The 24,538-nt window shown below is 42.3% G+C and overlaps 1 protein-coding gene across 1 annotated transcript; it reads left to right on the top strand.

The window, feature by feature from the left end:
- Window positions 1-226: 226 nt before the first annotated feature.
- Window positions 227-24,320, top strand: ANKUB1 (ankyrin repeat and ubiquitin domain containing 1; the record flags this gene model as incomplete). The annotated part of the gene is made up of 6 exons (XM_081064074.1): window positions 227-316; window positions 1,878-2,021; window positions 8,945-9,161; window positions 14,057-14,171; window positions 17,583-18,521; window positions 24,227-24,320. 6 exons carry the CDS (start codon window positions 227-229, stop codon window positions 24,318-24,320), a joined length of 1,599 nt encoding a protein of 532 aa, XP_080920200.1.
- Between the last annotated feature and the right edge of the window lie 218 nt (window positions 24,321-24,538).

The following is a 24,538-nucleotide window of genomic DNA, read 5'->3' as shown; positions in this document are numbered from 1 at the left end:
GCTGCCATCAGTAGAGAAATATTTTCTCCAATAGAGCTGCTGTCTGTGTTACCGGATACTGTGATACCGTGGAACTTGTGTCTTCACATTCTCTCAACTCACCTTTGAATCTAGACAGTAACAGCTGCTTCTGCCCATCATTTTTGTCCTTCATTGCGGATTGGAATTTTTCCAGGTATCCAACAGGATATTTGAAAATAAGTTGTGGTGTTTTGTTTTTGAGAAAATGAGGATTTTCATAGCCTTTGAGGGATCTTTTGAACCATTTGAAGTTTCAGCAGATGAAACCGTGGAGGCTGTCAAACTGATGATAAAGGTATGTACTTTGTCCCTGAGCCACTAAGGTGTATATTAATTTTAACTATGCAGTGATCTGTACATGGGGTAGAGATGATACTATTAGATACATTTTCAGCGAACAGGGAACTAAAACTATTTCAAAACATCATTGTTTACTTGCACAATAGTTTCATAAGAAGATAGTAACTAAGGAGATATCAGACAACAAAGCAAACTGAGTCAGTATATTCTCAGGGGAAAAAAATTTAACTTCTCTTTATGGAAACTGTGGGCTGTGCATGGGTCATATAGTATTACTGCAGTTTTTCATAAAAGGATAAAAAGAGGACACTTAACTCCAGACTATATAAGCGGAGCGTGCTAGTTGTCAGATAGATGGCTTGTTTGGTGAGCAAGCAACTATAAAGAACCAAAGGGGGGGAGTGGCCATTTGGCTCAGTTGGTTAGAGCGCAGCGCTCGTGAAACCCAGGTCACCGGTTCAATCCCCACATGGGCCACTGTGAGCTGCTCCCTCTACAACTAGATTGAAAACAATGACTTGACTTGAAGCTGATGGGTCCTGGATAAACACACTGTTCCCCAACAAAATTTAAAAATAAAAAACAAACAAGCAAACAAACAAACAAAGGATTTTGGAGGTGGAGAGGATTTTAGAGAATTTCTGGGCTACAGCCTCATTATGCATCCTGAGAAAATGAAGCTCAGAGAGGTTCCATCTTACCAAGGATCACAGAGCCAGAATAAGAAATAATTTGGGTGCAACAACTTTCTTATGAATTTCTTACAAATATTCACTCTAAAACGGAAATTAAGATAAATATTTGGGTCCTGACCATCAAATGGTATTTAACTTGGAAATGATCCTTTCTACTCACTAAGGAGCTAAACTATTGAATCATAGTTACATGATATGTAGCAGATCGCTGCAATCACTGAAATCTGTATCTTCTAACACAGAAGCTATTGACCTTTATGTGTCAGGAATCCTTTGACGATCTGGTGAAGCCTCTGGACTCCTCAGAATGTCTTTAAAAGCGTAAGATAAAATACATACAAAGAACAGGAAACCCGTGACACTGAAACAAAATTTTCAAACATTAAAAAACAAATGTATTATATAGTGACATGTGGGCTTCTTTATTAACAAGTTAACAAGTTCTCGCAGTATAGCTAATAACTATTGTAATTTCAAAATACCGATCAGTATAATATTTTTAGATATCTGCAGCAACTGTGATGTGATAGGAAAGTATCGCTGATTCCTGTCAGAGACAAAGTCACAGGCACAGCCAACTACTTCTACTTTAGTTTGTTGCCTACATGCATAATTGAAAGAAAACCTCAAATTTATTTAGAATTAATAAAAAGAAGATGTAGTTTTATCCCATCTGAATTCTATCCATAAACTTTGGTAAGGTATGTAGACTCCAAGTTAAAAACCGTTGTCTAATACTTCTTCCCTCTGTCCCAAACAATTTTACAATGCTTAGTGGAAAAATGTAAACAAAGCACATGACATAGTTGGTCTAGTGATGTAGAGATGTACTGTTTCCATAATGTGCTGTTGGTGTTTCAGGATTATTTCCACATTCCTCTCTCTGAAGACGAACAAGGCAGGCGTTATCTGCAGCTGCTGTATGCTGGGGCAGCGCTCAAGGACAGCTGGAGTCTTGCTGATGTTGGAATATCTTTTGGTTCAAGTCTCAGATGCTTTGTTAAGGTATGACGATCAGAATAATATTTGTGTGTGATGTCTATTTCATTTTCAATGTAGTTGTGTATAACTCAACGAGAGTAACTTCATAACTTCAGAAGAGGTTTTCTCTTCTCGCCTTCTCCTCCCTTCTACTTGTACAGTTGGTCTTTCAGACAGTTTGTGCTGTGAGGGGCAATAATGGGTGGAGGTGGCATACATTCCCCTCATTTACGCCTTGTCTCCCTGCCCTTCCCCATCTAATTTGATGCCCACCCCAAACAGTCATCACAGAGCAACCTACAAACCAATGTGGGAGCCAGACCAAGAAGACGATCTGGAATTTTGATGTGGGTGGGAAAATATTAGGCGACTTCCATGGGTCCACAGTGGATGAGGGGCGGTGAGGTGAGGAAAGGGAGGTGATTTCTCAGTAACAATAAGCAGGAAGGGGCAGCTTCTACCTTTAAATCCAGCCAGAGTAACCATTCATAAATTAGATGTATAAACGACAGAGATAGTCTTTTCCATGTACAGGGTCCTTAATCTGTGGTGCTTAATTTGTGGTCTACAGATGGGCTTTAAGAACTTTACAAAACCCTAAAATCTTAATATATGGGAAATTATGTACCTGGAGATTTTCTGGGTGGAGGACCTTTAACTTTTGACAATTTCTTAAAGAGACAGGTGGCCGAAACTTTAAGAGCTGCTGCCTAGGGCAGAAATATTATTCAGTACTAGTTCTTTACCCCATATGAAAACATGAGCAGCAAGGAACTTAGTAAAGTATATATTCTCTGCTAAATGAGGCACTAATTTTCTAATATTTAGCATTAGCATTACAAAAATTTTTATGGTAGCCAAAGCTCACACTTTATTTTAATATGTTTTACTGATTGACTAAGTTGGAAGTCTATATTTAAAAGGAATACTCTAAAATATTTACTATTAAGCAGTAAAGACAAGTCACAAAAAAATAAGCATTGTATGATCCTGTTTATATAAACAAAAAGGCCTATTTATACATGTGTCTTTATTATTTTATAAGCTTTTATTCATTTATTCATTTTTATACTATTAAATATGTTTAATATCAAAAAGGGAAATAAAAAACACTCTGATTTCTTCCTTTCTCCCTCTGACACTCAGAAAATTGTAACGTATACTTTTTTAAGCAGACAAAATTCCATGTCATTCCTTAAATGTTTTTTCTTAAGTCCTTAAATATATTTATAGACTGTGGTTTTGGTACTCTATAGGATAACTCTCTAAAATTTTCTGGAATTTTCCAGTGCCAATAATGATATTCAAGATATTTCTGTGGTATGCTTAGTTGGAGACAGTAGTATAAGTTCATTACTAATATTTGAGATAGCTGGAGAAATTTGATTGAACCATGGCTATTCAGAAATATAAAGTGTGTTGAGAATCTGAATAGGATACTATTATTTAACTAAGCACTGACTTTATTTTTCTTATTTAAAAATTTAAAAAATTTATTTATGTTTGACTAGGTAGGACATTCACACGGTGCTCAATTCAAAAGATATCATAGAAAAGGATATACAGTAAAAAGTCTCCTTCTTACCTCTGCTTCCCAGTTTTCCTCCCCAGAGACAACCTATGTTCCCAGTTTTACTTATAAAAATATTTCATTCTGCCAATAAGCATCATTTATCACAATGATGCAAGCTGCCTTCGGACTGAACTCTAAACTTCCCTGGAGTTTAAACTGCTAATGAAAAAAAACAGAGCGTAGAGGTAAAAGGGTTTATTCAAGAGAGGCAGCATATAACTAAGTGTCACAGGACTGACCAACACATAGGGTTTGATTAAGAACTCTCAAGTTCCTGGAAATCTTACTGATCTTACTATTCATCTTCTCTAGCAGAATCACATTTAGATCTCACACTAGGTCTGAGAAATAAAATACTATCTTGAATCTGAAGGAAGAGAATTACATGCGAAAGTCATAAATATGGGTTTCTATCCTAACTTAGCTCCTGTTTACATCAGATGATAAAACAGGCCTATTCCAAAAATCCATACTGTTTCCTGTGTAGATATGCTAACAGTCCAAAATGGACTCGCAACAACAAAAATACTTCAGGAAAATATCCCACGCCACAAAGAATGCAGTCATGCCAGCTCTACGCTGTTTGATCTAACTTATGTAACCAAGCGCTGCAATCTAAGTCATATTATTACTTTCTTGCATAGTTAGATATGTACAAATTTCAGTAGTATCTTTCCTATGTTAACTACATACAATTAGTTTTACCTTCAGAAAGTCTAGGAAAGCTAGAGTCTCTTAATTTATTTCAGCACAACTTAGATATACCAAGATGTGACCCAAACACTTTTGTAAAGTTTAAAAACTTGGCAAATAAGCAATTTTTCTTTTTAAAAAATTATAAGTAGATATGAAGTAACTTAAACTATTTGGATTTTTTTTATTGTGTTTATATTTGTGTGTGGATCTTTTGCTTGTGTGAAAAGAGGGAAAGACATTAGATTAAATTTAAGAGGTGATCTACTCTTAAATACATGTTTAAAATAGTCAATACATTTTTCAGTTTCCCTGCATATTACACCTTCCCCTTTAATGGTAATGTAGACACACTTGGAAAAGTGAATGGGGGGGGGCGTGATGTAAGAACAGCGGGGAAAGAACAATGCGTTAATTTTTCTTTCTTTGGAAAAAAAATGCTGTAGAAACCGTAAGAAATATTGTCTACAGCATACATCTCCAAGTTGGTTAACACAGGAGTCAGCCCAGCCCCTCGCTGTGGATGCGGAACAGTTACTGAGCTCTTGGAAGCCATGGCGTAAGGTGCCACCGAGGCCTAGGTGATGGTCCAGCACGCAGAGGTGCTGTGGAATTAGCCTCCTTCATTCTGTTGTCACCCAGTACCTGGAATAGTACCTGGTACATAGTAGACTCTTCATCAATATGTGTTGAATAGATGAGTTGATAAAGGCCTTAAGAGATAAAGCACGAAAATGAACAAGAAGGTATGTGATTGTTATCAGAGGCAGGTATGAAGATGCATTTCAGGGTTTGGATTCCCTCCCTTACTGTGGCAACTCTCCTCTCAAGACAAGGCGCCCTGTATCCTTGCCCTTTTCCCTAGCCAGCATCAGGGTTCTTAGCTGTAAGCAGCAGAAATGAACCCTGGACAATTGAAGCAGAAAACAAATATATTGAAAGGCTATTGGGTAGTTCACAGTCTTGACAGGAAGATTGGAGAATGTGGCTCAGAGGTTATATAGCCAGAAACGATTTCTAAATCATGCCCTAGAATTAGTCCAGAAAGACCACCACTGAAGCCACCACTGAAGCCACCACTGAGTCCTCGAAACAGGCACTGGACACTGCTGCTAGGCCAGCAGTGCTTCTGATCTGCCACCGCAGGGTGGATTCCTGCCCTCTCTGCTGCTTCTCTGCCTTCCTGGCTCCTAATTCTACGTGGAGGTGGATAGGTAGGCGAATAGGGAGCACCTGGTCACAAGTCCAGGTCCCACTGCAAAGTGGCTGGGAAGCCAGTCTCTGGCAGGCGGTGGCTTCTGAGGCGTGAGGCAGGCTCAGCCTCTTCACACTCCTCCACTTCCCGGCCTTCTTCTCTCGCCACACTTCCACACACCCAGGGTTGGGTTAAAACTTAGTTCATCCTTTTGGCACCCTTGGAATATTGTTGTATGGTAAGAGATCGGGTTCATTGTGGTACCATTGAGTAGTTGTCTATCAGAAAAATTGGAGAAGTTTGAACTATATTAGTAGGTCTAAAATTGATTCAAAATAATATACATTTTAGCTTTTGAAACTATTAATGTATAAACACCAAAATCCAGGAGACACTTAATATGTTGATTATTAGACCAAAGAATAGTAGGTAAAGAATTTGGTGAAGAAAAGTGTTTCAATTCAGTGTCCTAGACTCCAAGTATAACCTCTCCAGGATGACTATTATATAACAAGGGAAATTTATCAGGTTTTGGTGTCTATGATGTCATCTCAGCTTGAATTCATTCAGTTCAGCAAAAACAAACATTATTTCCTCTTTTGTCTACTCTAGAAGGTTGGGGCAAGTTTCTGCTTATTTGGTGCTGCAACTCCAAAATAGCGAAATAGAAAAAAAGCAGAACTCAAAAAAAAATAGAGCAGTGTTCAAAATTCATATTGACTTCTGCTTTCTTTCTGTCTGTTTCTCTTTAATTTTTCCTATTTTAATGCACATATATGTATTTACAATGAATTGCATTTAGTTTTTGAAGACGAAAGTGGAATTATTCCCATGAACTAGATCTATGTATTTATTTTTATTGAAAAATAAGACACTGCACATACTACCTACCATGGTATCTTGGTTTGTTTGTAAAGGGGAAAATCTAATTTTATATGTGTCCAAGTGATTTGTGTATATATTGTTTACTTAATAGCATCTGACTTCCTCGGGTATAACTACCAGTGTTCCCTCATTCAGAATATTTAGGGAGGGGTATCATATATATACAGAGAGAGATACCTTCTCTTATGTAGATAAGGTGAGTGAGTAAATTGCCGTTAATCAGCACCTACCTGCTCCTTCTTATAACCAACGTGAGGAAGTTCTCCAACTGGTGTGCCTTACTAGAACTTAAAATGGGTTTTTCCACAAACACAAGGTTTATAAAATGGTGGATATATATATATATATATATATATATATATATATATATATATATATATATATATATACACACACACACACACACACACACACACATATATATATGTATACATATATGGAGAGAGAGAGAGAGAGAGAGAGAGAGAGAGTTAAAATAGTGTAAGGAAAACTATATTCCAGATACATTTTGAATTGAATGGCCTGGGAAGCTCCCAGGTGCTAACATAAAAACAAACAAGCTCTGTAGGTGCTAATTTTCTTGAGACTTAAGAAACTAGCTTCATTAATAATTAATATTTTCTTCCTTGCACTTTTGATTTTCATCTAAAGATTGCCAGGTATTCTGAAATTCTCCCTTATATTACTTGTTTCAGAGCTATATGTACACCTAGGTTACAGATGTTTATTTTTACATATATAGAGAGATATGTGTTTACTCATATTTTAAGAAGTACCTTTCAAACTTATTTCTCTAGCTAGTTAGCCGAGAAACTTGGGCCTTTGCTACCTTGTAAATTACCCATTTAATTTTAAACATAAATGTGTACCCTTCTCAAGGGCTAAAGGGAAATCAGAGCAATCATAAAAGAAATCAGGAGCAGCTATTACATAAGATACCATTTTTCTCTTTTTCTGTCTTTGCATAGGAATTTCTTCCTGCCCATAGATATGGCATGGGTTGATGCTTGCCTTAATGGAGCCATAGCAAAGCATGAGCATGGTGAAAGGGAAAGGATGAAGCCTAAGTCCTTTCCATTTTCACTGAGCAGATTTATGGGAAGCCCTTGAGGAAGCCTGTTCCAAGTGCTCAGACTCAGGGAGCAGCTCATTGCTGGACGGCTTATGCCCAGTGGAGGAGAGCCTGAACCGGCTCCCAGGGAGCTGAGTCACTGAAAGGGACACTAGATCAAAGCACTGCAGCCTACACTTCCATCCATAACGTTACTCCTTAGAGGCTCTATGGAAGAAACGTGCATGTTGACTATGTTATGGCAAAGTGTTATCTGGGAGGTGGGGAATGAATTTAATGCATTATAATAAGCCGGAAGCAGGGAGGGGCCCCTGGAGAAACTAGAGAAGAATTTTGATGGGAGAAAAGGGGGAGGGGTGCAGGGGAAGGACTGGAGAGCAGTGACTGGCTGGAGCCCCTCTGAGGGCCAGATCCAGCTTCTCAGTTCTGCTCAACGCCCCTCTGGAGAGGCAGGGCTTACCCTGTCACTCAGTGGCAGCTCCCATCTACCAAGCCAACGCTGGGCATTGAAGAAAGCCGTGACTGACCTGAATCCACTAAAGGGGAAGTGAAGCCATTTTTTTGTTAGAAAAGTGAAAATGTTAGTCATCTTTTCCTCCCCACCCCGTTCCCATTTTCCATGTTGGCTGTGTTTTCAGTTTTGGTTTGGCTTGATTTAACTATTGTTAACAGAAGGATTCATACTTTCCCCAAACTTTCCTTCTTAACTCTATTTCAGACATTGCAGTTCTGCTTGCTTTCCTATTTAGATTACAAAATAAAAGGAACAAAGGACACTTTTATATTTAGTACTTCCCTTTTTTTTAAATTTATTTATTGGGGTGACAATTGTTAATGAAATTACATAATTTCAGGTGTACAATTCCGTATTACATCATCAATAAATCCCATTGCGTGTTCACCACCCAGAGTCAGTTCTACTTCCATCACCATATATTTGATCCCCCTTACCCTCATCTCCCTCCCCCCACCCCCCAGTACTTCCCTTTTAAAATAATAACTGTAAATGCACATGGTTATTTTTTTAAAAGATCGAATGATACAACAAGTAAGAGCATACAATGATAAGCAAAAGTCCTCTTCCACCCTGATCTCAATTCCACTCTCCAGAGAGAACCTCACAGAAAGTATTCTTTAAAATTGAAAGTTTAGAATCCATAGTATTTCCAAATGAAAGTGCAGGGTGATGGAAAAGTTGTTTCAAAACTAACACCTGCACCCCAAGCACAGTGCTGATATAAATGTTCAACACTCTTGTGTGTTTGGGTCTGGAGACTAAGAAGTAAGAAGGATCTCGAAGCCCTGTCCGGTCTCCTTCACTTTACTGAAAGAAGGAGGACTCATTCATGTCCTCAGATGGAAGAGCCAGACTCAGGCCAGAAGTCAGGGGACATACCTGGCCTTTGCTTTCGTCCTGAGCACCCATGTGTGGGAGCTAGAGGCAATCAGAGCCACCCTCCGAAAGGTTTGTCCCTGTCCCAATCTCCAGATGATGCTTATTCGAGTCCCCTTCTTTTCTCGCCTCCTAGGAAGAAGATAAGCCCACTCTCTATGTGTTCAATGCTGTGACCCAAGAGACAATGCCAATACTGGAGGGCGCTTTCCTTCTTGGTAAAAAAGTGTCTCAGCTGAGAACACTGATAGCTCTGAGATGTGGCTTCCCTGTGAGTGTCTTCTGTCTCCGGACCCCAACGGGCTTGGAAATGTACGACTGCAACACCCTCAGTGACTACCAGATTGACACGGGTACTGCTCACTACACTCGATACCAGCTGCTGCTCAGCACTAGGGTCTTTTATTTGGATTAAAGGTCATTGGTGAACTCAGAGAGAACATTTTCAATGAACATTTTCAAGGGGAGGGAGACAGGTAGATCGCAGGGATTAAGAAGACTAGTAATAAAGGGATTAGGAGATTTTTTTTTTGTGGTAGGATACTTAATGATTAACTTATCAAGAACTGATCAAAGCTAAACATCCCCTAATATTTGTGATTTTGTGACTTGCGGTTTAGTGGCACATCATATAGGCGCGTGCACACACACACACACACACACACACTTTTCTTGTATCAATTTATATGAGATAGATGTTCATTTTCGCCCATCTCTAGCTCCTAAGTCTCTATCCGGGCCCCTACTTTCCTCTTGCTTACCTATGTGTTTGTCTGCTTCTTGTTCAGTCTATATTTTATATACGCTCATAAACTGACATTAATCCTTCCTGGAACAAGGTGTGCCTAAACAAATGAGGGAATGAATGAAAGCCTTTCCTTTACAGGATTGTGCCCTTGGCTCTTTTCACTGTAAATGGTTCCTGGCGTGTGTTGACGGCAAGCCCGCACACACTGCAGCGTAGTCAACTAAAAACATCACAAATCACTTAAGTCAGAAGATAAAATAAATGCACTTAGAACAGTATTTAAAGTCCTTTGTTTCCGGTGCTACCCATAGGAATCACACATTTTATAAGAAAGTTTAAGTACAGTAAGAAGCTTTAGAGAAACTAAATCTGTTCTGTCAAAGATGATCCATATTTTGGAAAATGTTTATCAAGGCATTTCTACAGAAATCTGCAAACCACGACTTGGTCTCTACAGAATACCATAATTCTCCAGCGAAAAGAGTGAGCTCTCCTAGCTGAGGCTGGATTTGCGGGGGTGGAGGCGAGTGAGTGGGGATGAGGCAACAGAGCACATCAAGCTCTGTGAGCAAACAAGCGCGTAAACAGGAATCAGCCCACACAGGCCAAGGTCGAGAAATACAAAACCAAAGTAGAAAGTAACAGAGGAACCGCCCCATTTCGGGATTACACGTTATAATGTAGAACAACCAGACAGAGAACAATCAGCAGAGAGAACATATACCTGGGTGTGTGTGGTGTCTACCTGTGGAATGGAGGCAAGAAGGGAAAGAGATGGAAGCAGAAAGAAAAGAAAGAGAAAGGCAACTGAAAGGAGGAGGCTTTCTAGGCATTAGGAAGCGTCATAAATTTCCAGCCAAATTCTACTGCCAACTTGCTACGTAACTTTAGGCAATTCCCCCGTATCTTTGGGCTTCAGCTTCCTAGTCTATAAAAAGGGGCAACTGACTGGGCTGTCTTTTAGGATCTTTTTATCTTCAATATTCGGTGACCAAGATTACTGGTGTTACAACATCCCAGCCAACAAAAGTAAGCACGTTAGAAGCTCCGTATACCTCCAAAATGCTAATGAGGCCTCCCTCCCTCCCTCCTTCCCTGCAAGCATTTATTATGAATCTACTATGTGTCTGAGCCTGAGATATGTGTGGATAAGCCAAGTCACACAAGCACCCCAGCCCCCACTGCCAAGGCCATCATGTTGATTCAAAGGCAGCGAACTCATAGCTTGTCCAGTGACATCAGCTACCACAGCTGAGCCAACTAGAGTCTTGTTTGGAGACAAGCACGATGTGGAGAACAGGAACATGGGCACAGGAGCCAGATTGCCAAGGTCCAACGCCCAATTCCACTACATACTGGGTATGTAAACACTGGGCAAGTTACTTAATCCCATAATGCCTCAGTGTCTTTAGATGTCAAATGGAGATAATAATGCAACCTATCACTTAGGGCTGTTGTGAATTTTAAGTTAGCTTATTCACGTAAAGGACTTAGAACAATGCAGAGCATATAATAAGCATTCAATGAATATTAGCCATTCATATTCCATATATTCTTCTTCTTCATTATTATTGGTCTTGTAAACGCAACTTGGGAAATGCAGAGAGACAAACCTGGTTATCCGTAGGGGCAGAAATGAAAGATGTCATGAAGCAAGGTTGGATCATGGCAAAGCAATGTTGCAGACATGCCAAAGCGGTGATAGGACAGAAGCTGTAAGCAGGGCAGCCTGTCAGCCGAGATAGGGGAAAGACATACAAAGAGACACAGAGGGCATGAAAGAGTTTCTGGAGCCTTGATTCCTAACGCACACCATTTCCGGTCATTGTCTCAGGAAAATAAATCCATTTTCTTGAGGCCTCCTTGTATCCCAAGAGCATAACTAAAACTGAGCCCACAGACTGGATAAGACATGGTGCTTGGTCTCAAAGAGTTCTCTATTAGTGTTTGCACACTGGCAATTGCAAAGCAGAAATGTATGTTCAATGACGAAGAGTTTCAAAGTATATTATGGCAGCCAGTTGAGCAGTCCTGGAACCTATTTGGAGAAATGAGAGGCTGCTGTAGTCAGGGAGGGCTTCCTGGAGAAGATGATGCTAGTGTTGCATCACAAACTATTGGTAGGAGGGGGTGGGGAAGGAGTCAGAAGAATTCAGACAGAAGGGGCAGTAACGAAGAAGCCCTAAAGCCAGAAATAGCCTCGTGTGCATACAGAAGTGCCAGCCTGCTGGCCTACTACAGGTGAGGAGGGCAGCATGTGCCCAGAATGGATTTGGGGAGTGGGGCAGAACTTCATTCAACAAACATTTACCAAACATTCTATATTAGCCAGGCACCACTGAGAAAGCAGGCATAGAGCTATGAGCAAGAGTAGCAAGGTTCCTACACGCCTGAAGCTTGCATTTCAGTGCAGTAGGCAAGCACCACAAAGTTACCAGAAAAATATCAAATTTCCGGTGGCTCAGGTGGTTGGAGCACCGTGTGCTCCTAACGCGCCGAGGTCGCTAGTTCGATTCCCACATAGGCCAGTGAGCTGTGCCCTCTACAGCTAAGTTTGTGAACAACAGCTCTCCTTGGAGCTGGGCTGCCATGGGCACCTGGATGTTGGCATGAGCTGCTCTGGGCTCATGCCAACCCAGTGTGCTGCCATGAGCGTCTGGTGAGAACTGCCGTGAGCTGCCGTGAGCTGCCATGAGCGGCGGACCGACTGCCTCAGCTGGGGGGAGCGCAAGGCTCATAACACCAGCATGGGTCAGGGAGCTGTGTCCTACACAACTCGACTGAGAAACAACGGCTTGGACCAGAGGAGGGGTGGGCAGAAGAAAGACGGGGCAGAACAATATCAAATTTTAAATAGAAATAAGAACTATGAAGTAAAACAAAGCAGGATAAGGGGACAGAATGCTGTGGTAAGGCAGGGAAGGCTATTTTAGATAGATAGAAAAGGGGAAAAGGAGATGACATTTGAGCAGAGACCTGAATAAAGGGAGGGAGGGAGAGGTTGTCGGGAGCTTCTCCAAGTGGATTTAGGTGAGAGATTACCTTGGATTACCTGAAATAGCATGGAGCTGGTTGACATGGATGCAAGGAAACAGAGTGCTTAAACATTTCTGGGATAAATTGTCAGGCCGCAGCGACTGTACAGACGTAGGGCATGAGAAAAAGGGAACGATAAAGAGCCACTCCGCGATTTCTAGCTTTGGTAGCAAGGAAGCTAGTGGCACAACAAACTGAGACACAGAACACAGGAGGAAAAGCAGGCTGGGAATGAAAGGTGACAGGATGTCTTAGAACAATATGGAAGTAGCACAGTGCCCTGGGTGGCAAGATCCCCACCAGGGGGAATGTGCAGCAGCAGCAGAGGCCTGGGCTGGAGATTTGGAGTTGGCCGTGAGTAGCACCTGGTGGGACAGTGAAGCTATGCATGTCACTGAGATTGCCTGTTAGTCAGCCGACTGGTATTTCATGAGCGCTTACCAAGTGTCAGGTTGTGTAGCGAGTCCGGAAGGAGCCTTTCTTTCTATTGAGGGCATGGACAACAATCTCTACAGAAGTAAAATGATTTCAAGTGCTGCTGATAGGGGCTATGGAGAAGCTAAGATGAGGTCATGGGATAAAGCGTAGGGAGCGGAGGAGGCAGTGGTGGCAGACGTCACTTTAGCTATAATGGCAAGAAGGTCCTCTGAGAGCACATGGTGCTTGAGTTGAAAGCAGACTAAGAAGGACACTCCCCTGTGAAAATCTGGATAAGGGCCCTTTGAAGCAAAAGGAATTGTAAGTCTTTAGGTCCTGAGATGGGAGTGGACATGGTACACCTCCAGGACAGGTGAAAGGTCAGAGTGCCCTGGACCAAGGTGAGAGGGGTGAGGGAGGGCCAGATGGGGCTTCATCCAGGGGAATGTGTAGAGCGAGCAGATTAGGAGGCTGGGGAAAGATTCCTGGAAAAAACCTGCCTGAGGAACAAGGCGAGTGTGGTGTCATGGGATTGAAAGAAGGTAAACTTTTGCGGAGCAAGTGATAAATCCTCCAGCAGCGATGGATATTCATACCACAGGGTGAAGGATAGAGCAGAAGCCCACCCAACTCCACCCACAGCCCACTCATAAGCCAAAGGCCCAAGAAGCAAGTCCACTGTCCTGCCACAGTTTCTTTAGTTTCAGCTAACATAACATAACAGCTATGGTTTACAAGGTGATATATACATCATCGTGGAATCAATATCCACAGGGCTGTTTTAAGATGACTGTTTTAAGATGATTGCATTATATGCAATCACCAGGAAGATGAGAAAATGGAAGTGTACAAAAGCCAAATAAGTGGCTTTTCCAAGTCAGTTCAGTCCTACGCTGAATATAGCATCCCTGTCTTCTCCCTCCAAGGTTACTTTTCGCTTTGCATCTAGTTCATGCCTCTGTCTGGGGACAGCTATCTTTAGAAGGTTTATGGATTGCCAAACCACAATGACAAACGGGACAATAAACTGAGTCTCTCAATCCACAGGCTCAACGCTTCGCTTGGACGTCTGGGATGGATGGAAGGAATTTCTGATGGGTTGTCTCCTCGGACAAAAACTTGAAGTCCAACGCTATTTATCAAATGAAGGACCAGTACTTAAGTAAGGAGATAAAGAAAATGCTAAATTGAGTTAAGTAGTTTTTACTAATCCTCCATAAGACCTGGAGCCTGCAGTTCACTCCACAGCTGGTGTGCTGCTCCATGCCAATGCCACTTAGCGTGTCTCAGCCGACGTCATTATTGAGATATTTGCTGGAATGAGACTGCCGGATGCCAGCAGGGCTGCGGCCTTTGGGGATGGATTGGAATTCGGTTAGACATTCCTCAGGAAACACTAGTGAAATGGCTGACTTTGGTTTGGATGTCAGACTTTTAACAGCTCTCTTCATTGCTGTCAGAGTAAGTACCTTGCCACTCTCACATTCAATTATTCTACACACACACACACACACACACACACGTACACACACACCTCCCCCCCCCATTTGCTAATTGATTGGCTGAAAAAATTGGCTGATTTTTCCTAAGACCTATGTAAATTTTCAAACTGCATTTAATACAACATTCATACTTTTGCAGTACACGAAATGGAACAAGTGGAGGAGGTAGTGGAGGAGGCTAGGCTCAGAGAAGCAGGTGGACCTTTGAATGTATCTCGGCAGCTTCCCAAAAGCATAAACTGCACTTCCTTTTAGGTTTCCATTCGTTCAGTGGCTCTGTGTTTTAGAACAGCGCCCCCCTCGTGGGCTATTTAATTATGCTTTACAGAAGCCCACACACCCCCCAGGAGGTCTAAGGGCTCTGGGAAGAGACAGATGGGAAAGCCAGTTTTCACAATTTTATAAAGTATTCAAATATTCTAAATTAATTTCTATTTGGGGGTAGTGATAACTCTCTTTTTTCATGCTCTAAATCTAAAGAAATAGCTGTGCTACACTATTACTTTAAAAATAATTTTTATTATATTAGTTTCAGGTGTACTATGCTGTTACTTTTAATAGTGAATATTTCCTGAGTACTTTGTAGCAGACACTGTGTGTTATATATATTACCTAATTTTATATTTATAACAATTTTATTAGGTAAGTACTATTTCATCTCATTTTGTAAATGAGGAAAGTAATGTTAGGAAATCTGCCCAACGTCACACAGCTCGCAAAGCCACAACCAGGCAGGTACTGGATCCCGACAATTAACTCTAGTGCTCATCTGCTTCTCCATCTCCACTTGACTTAATATTTAACTGAAATCTAAGAGCTCAGAGAATATAAATGATCGCACTCCTTTTATTCCTTTACCCAACTAACAAATATCTATTGAGCATTTGCTATGGATTATGCAACATTTTAGGAATACAGTAATAAATAAGATACGGCCACGCTGAGCAAGCTTACAGTCCAGTAGGGGGAACAGAAAACCAGTAACCAATCCCTCAAGGAGCAGAACTGCAAAATGTTTGGGAGCACACGCAGCAGTGTCCATCTGCCTCGGTTCTCAGCCCCACTCCCTCAGCGTTCAGGTGTGTAAACTTGGGCAGGTGACAGTCATCCTGTTCCTCATTGTCCTCTTGTACAAAATGGGAACGATGATAGTATTTATCTCAGGGAACTGTTTTAGAGATTAAATGACCTAGTGATGACAAGGAACTCTAGAGAGCTGTCTGGCACCTGGGAAGCAGGATATAAATGTTCGATGTTGTTGCCTTTATTATTCAGTATGACAAGGGCATAATGCAAGAAGACATGGGAATGTATAGTATGGAAAACCAACTAGACTTTGGGGATCATCCTGAGAAAGAGAATTGAAGTTGAGACCTGAATTGTTGGTACTCAGGTAAATGGCAGGGAGAAGAAAAACCACGTTCCCAAACAGATAGAACCATGTGTACAAAGACTGGGGGTGGGGGTCGGGGAGGAGGAGAGAATAGATTCAAGGAACTAAAAGAAGTTCCACATGGCAGGTCATAGAGTGAGAGGGAGCTAGTGGCCAGAAGCTGAAAAGATAAGAAGAGTCCAGCTCATGCATGCCTCAGTAGGAATGTAAAGGAAATTGAACTTGATTGTTTAAGTGTTGGGAAGACTCTGAAGGTAGAGAAAGACCATGATGAAATCTGCATTTTAGAATACTAGCTCTGGCTGCAGCGTGACGAATAGTGGCAGACACAGAGACTAGCAGAGAATCAACAGATGATGGCAGCCTGAATTAGGTTTAGGACTAAGAAGATAGACTGTAAAAAGATATGTTTAGGAGGCAAGATCGACTGGTCTCAGTAACAAGAGCGCCTCTAGGTCCCACAACATGAATGCTGAGGATGAAAGCAAAGGCCGGTAAGTCCATCCATGAGGGGCTCCTCTCCCCAAATCGGGAAAACTGATCAGATTCAGAGATGCAGATTTGCACTAATGAATTTCAAAGTAAACTGATGTGTGAACCAAAATGGCAATGTATTAATATATAACTCTAATTAGTTATATCTAACTGCCAGAGGGTCCTAGAGACCCACATGTTCTGGGCAGACCATCTATCTCATACAAGGAGATTGCATGGGAAGCCACACACACAACAAAAATGGTGGGGTGAGCATACACTCAGAGAGAGGAGAGTTAGTTATAGGCAGTCTATTTTGGATGATAGCAGGCTAGCTTGCCCCCATGTGTACAATGGGGTCAAATAGCCCTGCCCACGTGTATCTTGGATGATACCTGGTGGTACTCTGTCTAGGTTTGCCTTCCCTGATTCTTATTTCTCTCAACAGCCTTCATGTATCATTCCACTTACGCCTTATGGGGTATTAAAAGGACAGTAGGAAGGCCAGTGTGGCTGCAGTACAGTGAAACAGAAGGGGACTGGTGGGAGGTGGGGCGGGAGTAAGGGGCAGCAGCCAGAAGACAAGGGGCTTGATAGGCCAAGGTGATGTGTTAGAATTCCAAGTGCAGTGGGAAGCTATTGGAGGATTTGGAACAGAGGATGGGCCACCTCTAGTTCATGGAATATAAAGATCATTGAGTATAGTGTGAGGAAAAACCTGGATGGGACAAGAGGACGCGGGAGACCAGTTAGGAGACTACGGCCCTGGCGGAGAGTGTGGGGGGCTGGGAGGGCCACCTAGTGGCATCGATCAGTAGAGACTTGGAGAAGCCAGAAAATAACGATGGTTAGAAAACACAGAACAAACATGCACAACTTTCAAATTTCTAGAATGTGCTGAACTTCTTCCAGTACCTTCTCAACTTGATATTTTTCCTGAGCATTTGATTTTCCTAAGAAAGAAAACTGCTCCAAGGAAACGAGTTTGAATTATTTACACGTGCATAGCAGGGCAATGTGGTATAAGCAGGACCTGTGCAGGTTAACTTGTGTATCACCATGCCTTTTCTGAAAACATTTGAGGTAAAAGTTAGGAAGAAATAAACATTGTAACTGGAATGTTTCATGGGTATTTGGTGTGACTACATCTGTCTGTTTGCTGACTTACTAACCACGCCCCCTCCTATCTGTTTCACTCATTCAGGTTTCAGAAAAGGGTGGCCCTGTACATAGCTGCCTTTTATGGCTACATTGAGCTCACCGAATGGGCCCTGAAGCAGGGTGTGCGGCCCAACGAGGCGGTGGGTATCCACCCCTGCCGAGTGTGGTGCCATGACACCCTTCATGCAGATGTCTCTAAATGCCCCATTCATGCGGCCGCAGAAGCGGGCCAGCTGTTGATTCTGAAGGCCTTTGTCAACTGCAGCGTGCTGTGCCTGGAATGCAAAAATGCAGCAGGACAAACTCCCCTGACCATCACGGTCAAACACAAGCATAAAGACTGCGTATTATATCTGCTGGGTAAAATGTGGTCCACGGTTTCTTTTCTGAAAATGTCAGTCCCCATGAGAATCTATATTAAAATAAAACAATGGATCCTCAGAGCTCAGAGTCACAACCTTCACAAAAGCCAGCTTTGCGGAGCAAGGGTCTGTGGGGCAAGAGTTGGAGACACTGTGATGGTGGATGGTTTCACCAAACCAAAAATGACCTCCAAAAACTGGCATCAGGCTGGGAACAAAGACTCACAAAACTCTGTGGGCAAGCTATCCCCTCTCGGGATACAAACTGCAAGCAGGAAACCTGTCAATCCTTTGGCAATGTCACAGCAGGACACAAGAGAACAAACCCTCAAATTTCCTCCTCTGGTAGATGTAAATACACTCTCTGAATTACAAAGACATCAACAACAAAATCAGAAAAAGAGTACTGCCACAGCTTGGAAAAAAGAAAAGCTCATAAAAAATGCGTACCTCCTCCAAGTCCCCCTCCCTCCGGTTTCAAGAGTGGGCTATTCACACCCATCTTTTTACTATGCAACCCCCAGCGCTGACGTTTTACTCAGATCCTCCATTGCATCTTTCTCTGAGCACAGTGGGAGAACTCCAAGGGAAAATGCCATCTACTGCTTAGCTGTGGCCAGGTAATGCTTTCTCTTTAAAGATACGAGGGCGAACCTTGAATAGGGCAGGTCTAGGTGCAGGGGATGGTCCATGAAGCCCTACCATGCCATATACAGAGGGGGCCAAAAATTGCATACACATTTTAAGAAAGGAAAACTGTATTAAAATTGTAATATTCAATATATACTGATAACAAAAGATGAATACAAGTCACGTTTGACTTCTGCAATCACAAGAGGTGCTCAAAGTGGTTACCATCAGCGTCCAGACACTTCTGATTATGGCGAACTACTGCTTGAGCAGCGTTTACCAAAGTGTCCACTTGTATGCATTTCTTCGGCAGCCCCGGTAGTATGACACAGGTTGTTCCAATGCTTCCGTACCCAGCTTCCAAGACCTCATCTTAGCCTCATGGCTAGGACAAAACAAACTGATTTTGGCCAATCCAATCAGTGTGGTACTTTACTCCACAAGCTTTCAGAAAGAAAAAAGACACCGTGAAAAGAACTGTATCGATGAACAAGGTCCCTTGCTTCTTTTTTTAACCAATAAAAAATTGTTAATTATAGTTAAAAGGAGAAGGGGGGAAATTTGAAGTGTGGGAGGGAGAAATAAAAAGTGTCATGGAAGACTGGACGGTAATGATAGTGGAAGGAAAGAAAGAAACAATTTAATGACAGACAACCACAAAGGCTTCCAGTTGACTTACTGGGCAAAATATACGAGTGGATGGAGCAGGAAGTGGGGTGTGTGTGTGTGTGTGTGTGTGATAAAATTGGATAGGGTGATAAAATTGACATTAATATTTGAGGTAAGTTTAAAAAGTAACGCACTATCACATTTAAAGACATAAATAATTGTATCTGAAGTGAACTTTTCAGGTACATTCATTTCATAATATAAAATTGTATATATTGGTCATGAGATTTCACTGAAAAAACATCTCTGATCATATTTCAAGTCCCATTCACTACTTATGAGGTATTATTGGGTGCCAATATTACAGTAGAAATATAGATTTATAAGTGACTTTTTTCCTTACTCGATTTATGAGAAGGAAAGAAAAAACAAAGCTCAATTGTTTCGTGGCATTTCTGGGTTGGTCTTTAGTTCAGCTAGGTGGTTGCCACCTAGTGGTGAGAGTATTTTGAGCTCTAACACCGGCATAATTCAGGATAGAGGTTCATCGTAAATGAAGAAACTGACCAATAGCTTCAATCTTTGTAATTTGTGAGCTATCTCTGACTAGAATGTAGAACAAGAGATCATCTAAAATTCTAGAAAAAGACTAGACAATTATTAATTGAAAAAATGTATATAGCCCATCTTAAAATCAGGCTGTAAACATAAGAAAGAAAATACTGATTCGTTTTATCAACAGGTGCATGTTAAAAATGAGGTTATTTTTCGAGCATCCAATAAGTACTTACAATGTCCTAATGCAGGGCTAGGCAGAATGGAGATGTGCAAAAGTATCTGTGTGTGAGGTGGGCGTGTGTGTGGTTTAAGGTGAGAAAGGCTGCCAGCATCTATTGTGTGTAGTTTGAGTAAACACCTCGAAACAGTTTTCCAAAGAGGTATCAGCATGCTGTTTTTGTAGGTATGAAGATTGGAGTTATCAGGGGGAAGCAATTTTAAGGTTAAGAAGGGAATTGTTGGGGAAAACACGTTAAAGAAAGAGGTTAGTGCGGAAGGGAGGCTCGTGAAGGAACAGGTCGGAGAATTGACTGAAACCTGAAGGTCCGGTCTCCCACATTAGCTTGTCAAGCAGTGCATGCTGGGGCCTTGTCCACAGCTGAGGGGACTTGAATTCCATGTGTGGGGACAAAGCCCCAAAAAGCAGTTTCCAGGCTCTCGGCCTCACATAGAAAGGTGCTGGCTCAGGTAGTAAATGGCCAATAACTGTGATCAGATGGCCATCAGCTATGGCCAGTTGGCCGTCAGCTGTAACCCGTAAGCCACTGGCCACTAATATAAGTGCTGTGGCTACGCTAGCAGAAAGAATGGGGCCTAGCAAGAAGATGGTGGCTGGCAAGCGTGGACTGCTGTTAGGACGGTGGGTTGCAGATTATGTAGATCCTGCTTCCTTTTTCTCCAGCCCAGCCGCCAGCGAGAATATATTGGTTTGACTCCCCTACTTATGGCTCCGTGGGTGTTCCTTTTTGGCCTCACCATGTGCTGCGTTCTTATGTGGGGAGCGGACAGGAAGCCCCGCCTGACACCCTGCACGACACCATGACCCATCCAAGTTGGCAAGAACTTTGATTCTTTTGTTCACTTTGTATCTCTACACAGTGCCTGGCACATAGGCATAGTAAGTGGTCAAGAAATAGTTGTTAACGAATGCATCGGAGCCAGGGAGAGGTGGATATAGTTCTACTTCTCCTTTCTCCCTGAACTGGGAATGCCTATGCTGAAAAAAAACAAAGAGTCAGTTAGGTGGTTGGGCTGATGGCCCAATTAGTGTTTATTAATGGTTATTCATTCAACAAACATTTACTGAGCTGGAAATACAGTGGTTGGTTGACTTCCCTAGTTTTAGCACTGAAAGTCCTGTTTCCTGGGAAATCCACCAGTCCTGGGCAAACCAGGTCACCCTAAACAATCGGGAGCAAACACAGAAACAGTCCTACACTTGTGAAGCAAACTGTCTAGTAGGGTGTGATGGGCATTACCCCGTAGGCTAACTGAGGAAAGTGCTGTGAAAGAGAGGAACTTGGAGGGAGGGGTCTGTGGGAGTCTTCCATGGACTCAGACCTCCCTGGGAAAATGCTTGAGCTGAATTCTGAAGGGTTAACCAGGTGAAGGAAGAGTGGAGACAGTGCTCCAGGTAAAAGAAACGGCTGTGCAGAGGCCTTGTGGTGGAAGCTCATGGGGCCTCTGATACATGAATAGAAAGACGTGCTAGAACAGAGAGAGAGAGAGAGAAGTATGAGACAAACATGGAGAGGCAGGCGGGGATTCATATGAAGGATTGGGCAGATTTAGTCTAAACACAATGAAGGAATACTGAAGGGTTTGACCTGATTAGCTTCACAGTTCTTTTATTTCATTTTTTTATTTTTTATTTTTTTTAAGGAGGGCGCAGCCTATGTGGGAATCAAACCAGCAACTCTGGTATTAAGAGCACCGTGTGCTAACCAACTGAGCTAACCAGCCACCCCAGCTTCAGAATGTTTAAAGACCACTTGGGTGGCAGGCAGTGTAGAATTAGACTGGATTCTGCAAATCTAGATGAGAGGCAACTGCAGGGGTCCAGGGGAGACATGGGGGTAGGCTGACTCGAGTAATGGAGAGAAGTGGATGGGCTGGGACAAATGTAAGAAAGAAACTGACAGATCGGACTTGGTGGTAGACTGTAGGGGTGAGGTCCTGGGAGCACGGAGACTCAGCCTCTGCCCCAGCAGCACGGCCCATCGTGCTCTGCTCCCGCCTGAAGAGAGACACAGGCAGCTATAGGAATTCCCAGGTCTTCTCAGGAGCCTACAGATGTATGTGGAGCAGGTCCCAGTGTTCAGAGAGCCCAAGCAAACGCCCAACCGGTGGAGGCAAGATCCTGCTGGAGCAAGGAGCACTGCTGATGAGTGTGCACCGTATTCTTGCCTGAGAGTAGAAAGTAACTGCTCTCCTGGGTGGGTGCCAGGAGCTCAGGGAATGATGACTTGGGGACAAAAATGCCTCAATTGGCCCACGCACACACCCTCACAGAGTGGGGGCTGAGCCTGGGAAAGAGGCAGGGGCCCTTAGAGAAGAAACTGACCTGGGAGGTGCCAGCCTTTACACCCTCCCTCCAGTTCTGCTTTGTTTTTGTTCATTATGCGCTCACAGTCTGATATTACATGAGCCCTCTGTTGGTGTATTTTCCTCCTCACTAGAATGTAAGTTCCCTGAGAGCAGGGACCTTGTGTGTTTTATTCACTTTTTGTTTCTTGGGCACGTAGAATCATGTTTGGCACATAGTGAGTGCTTGATAAATAGTTTTTGAATTAAATGCAGAAAAGCCAGAGTTCAAACGCCAGGGAGAACATCAGGATGAACACTGAGCCTGGAAGGAGCCAAGGTAATATCAGACAGGGAGACAGAGGGCTTTAAATCAAGTCAGGGGATACGGGGAACAGCTAAAGGTGCCCGAGTGATTTCCTCAAGGCTTGGACTTGATTTTACGGAAGCACTGATAGGTTAATCCCACTTAGAGGGTCCCAGGAGCCAGAGCCATTGAGGTAAAGCAAGGAGTTGAGTCAGACCATTAACGATGAATCAGGGAAACTTGGGTATAGTTTAAATGTTTGAAGCACTAAGGTATTTTTATGCACGATTTCGCCTGGTAGAGTGAATGAAAACCTTTTAAATTTACAGAACTTTGCCAGACAAAAGGGGGGGGTGGTGGTAAGGAAAGGGGCCAAGTAGAGGTGGTACGTGATCAAAGGCACTGCTTTGTGAAAGGGCAAGAAAGAAATTTTGTTTTCAGGAAAGTAAGTGGATCTGCACAAGGAGTTTTAGGGGACAGGGAGAAACTGGCAGGAGACGAGACTGGCAAGATGGATTGCACCTACACTGAGAAGTGTCTTGTGTGCCCAAGTGGAGAGTTTGCTTCTTATTCCCCTTTCTGTGAGATAGGAAGTAGGTAGGAACTCACAGAAGTTCTTTTTCTTAATCAGGCAAGTCGCATAATCTGGTGGAGATGTGTGGATGACTCACTGGAAAGAAGTAATGTCAAGGGTCTGAAAGGACTACAATAGTTAGGAGACTTTGCAGTAAGAGAAGCAAGAGTCAACAAAGACCTGGACTAGTGCAGAAGTACTTAGAGAAGAGGAGAAAAGCAAAATATGACAGGTATTTCTGAGGAATAATTGACAAAATTTACCACTAAGTGGGTGTAGGAATGGACAGATAAGACGAACTGAGTTTTGTTTCTAGCTTTGGAGATGGTGAGAATAGCAAAATGACTGTGTTAGCAAGGGTACTGGAGGGGCACAGTGTAGGAAGAAGATAACAGATGCGTAAATCGGAAGTATCTGCAGGATGTACAATTACGAAATGCTTTTATTTGCTAATCGGAGATTATGTATGCACTTTTAAGAAAGGTCAGGATTTAGAAGTCACAGATGTAGGCGATTAGGAAATGAGGTCCCCCAGGAGGGTGCAGAAAGAAAGAGAGGACAAAGGATAGAATCTTGCAGACTCCAACATTCAAGGGAATATAAAACTCCTCTGTAGTAATTCACATTTGCAGCCTACAAAGTAGGAGTAATCACATTCAAATTTACAAGTAAAGACACAGTGACTTCGCTATCCTCGTAGCTATCATAAAACATTGTTTCAGTTAAAGTCTATCAAAATATTTCCTATCTTACCGATGAAAAAGATGTGTGTTTGTGGTGGGGGGTAAGAAGGAGAAGGGAGAATAAATAGGTCAGGGAACATGTTATGTACAGGGAGGAACAGACAGAAGAAGTTTCAACCCAGAGAATTCTGGGTTGAGTGGCTTTCTATTTCTAGGTGTGAGTTCTAAGTTTCTAGTATGTACTGCCTTGGGGAAATACCATTCCCCCGGCTTCACAAGAAACTGGTTTTAGAAAGATTCCTCTTTCCGATTTTACATTCTACCTCATGTGACAACATAAACTAACCACAGCTACAAAATCAACCTGAAGACTTCCACCATTTCAATTATAAGTGGGACAAGACTGGACTTCCTTAACAATTATGTCTTGTTTTCTTACAGTGCTTTTAAAGAGAAACGATGGCTTCAGCAGTTAGAAATAGCAAGAGTCCTAGCCAAAAAGAGCATTTCTAACCTGACTACCAAGGAGGCTTGAGAGCATGTGAAAATCCTCCAGAACCTGTGCTTTGAAGAGTCATGACAATCCAAGTTCCGGTGAAGACATGGTCAAATGAACCTCCAGTTCTAATGTTAACAGTTCTACGAATAACAATTCTAATGCTATAATTTCTAATAACAGTTCTAATGCTACATGACTATCAACAGGATATATAATGTTAACTACCATGTTTTCTTGGACTCCATCACCCTAAG

The sequence above is a fragment of the Rhinolophus hipposideros genome, assembly GCF_964194185.1.
Source record: "Rhinolophus hipposideros genome assembly, chromosome: 2".
In the NCBI taxonomy this organism is placed as follows: Eukaryota; Metazoa; Chordata; class Mammalia; order Chiroptera; family Rhinolophidae; genus Rhinolophus; species Rhinolophus hipposideros.
This window is presented reverse-complemented; position numbering and strand designations above follow the sequence as displayed.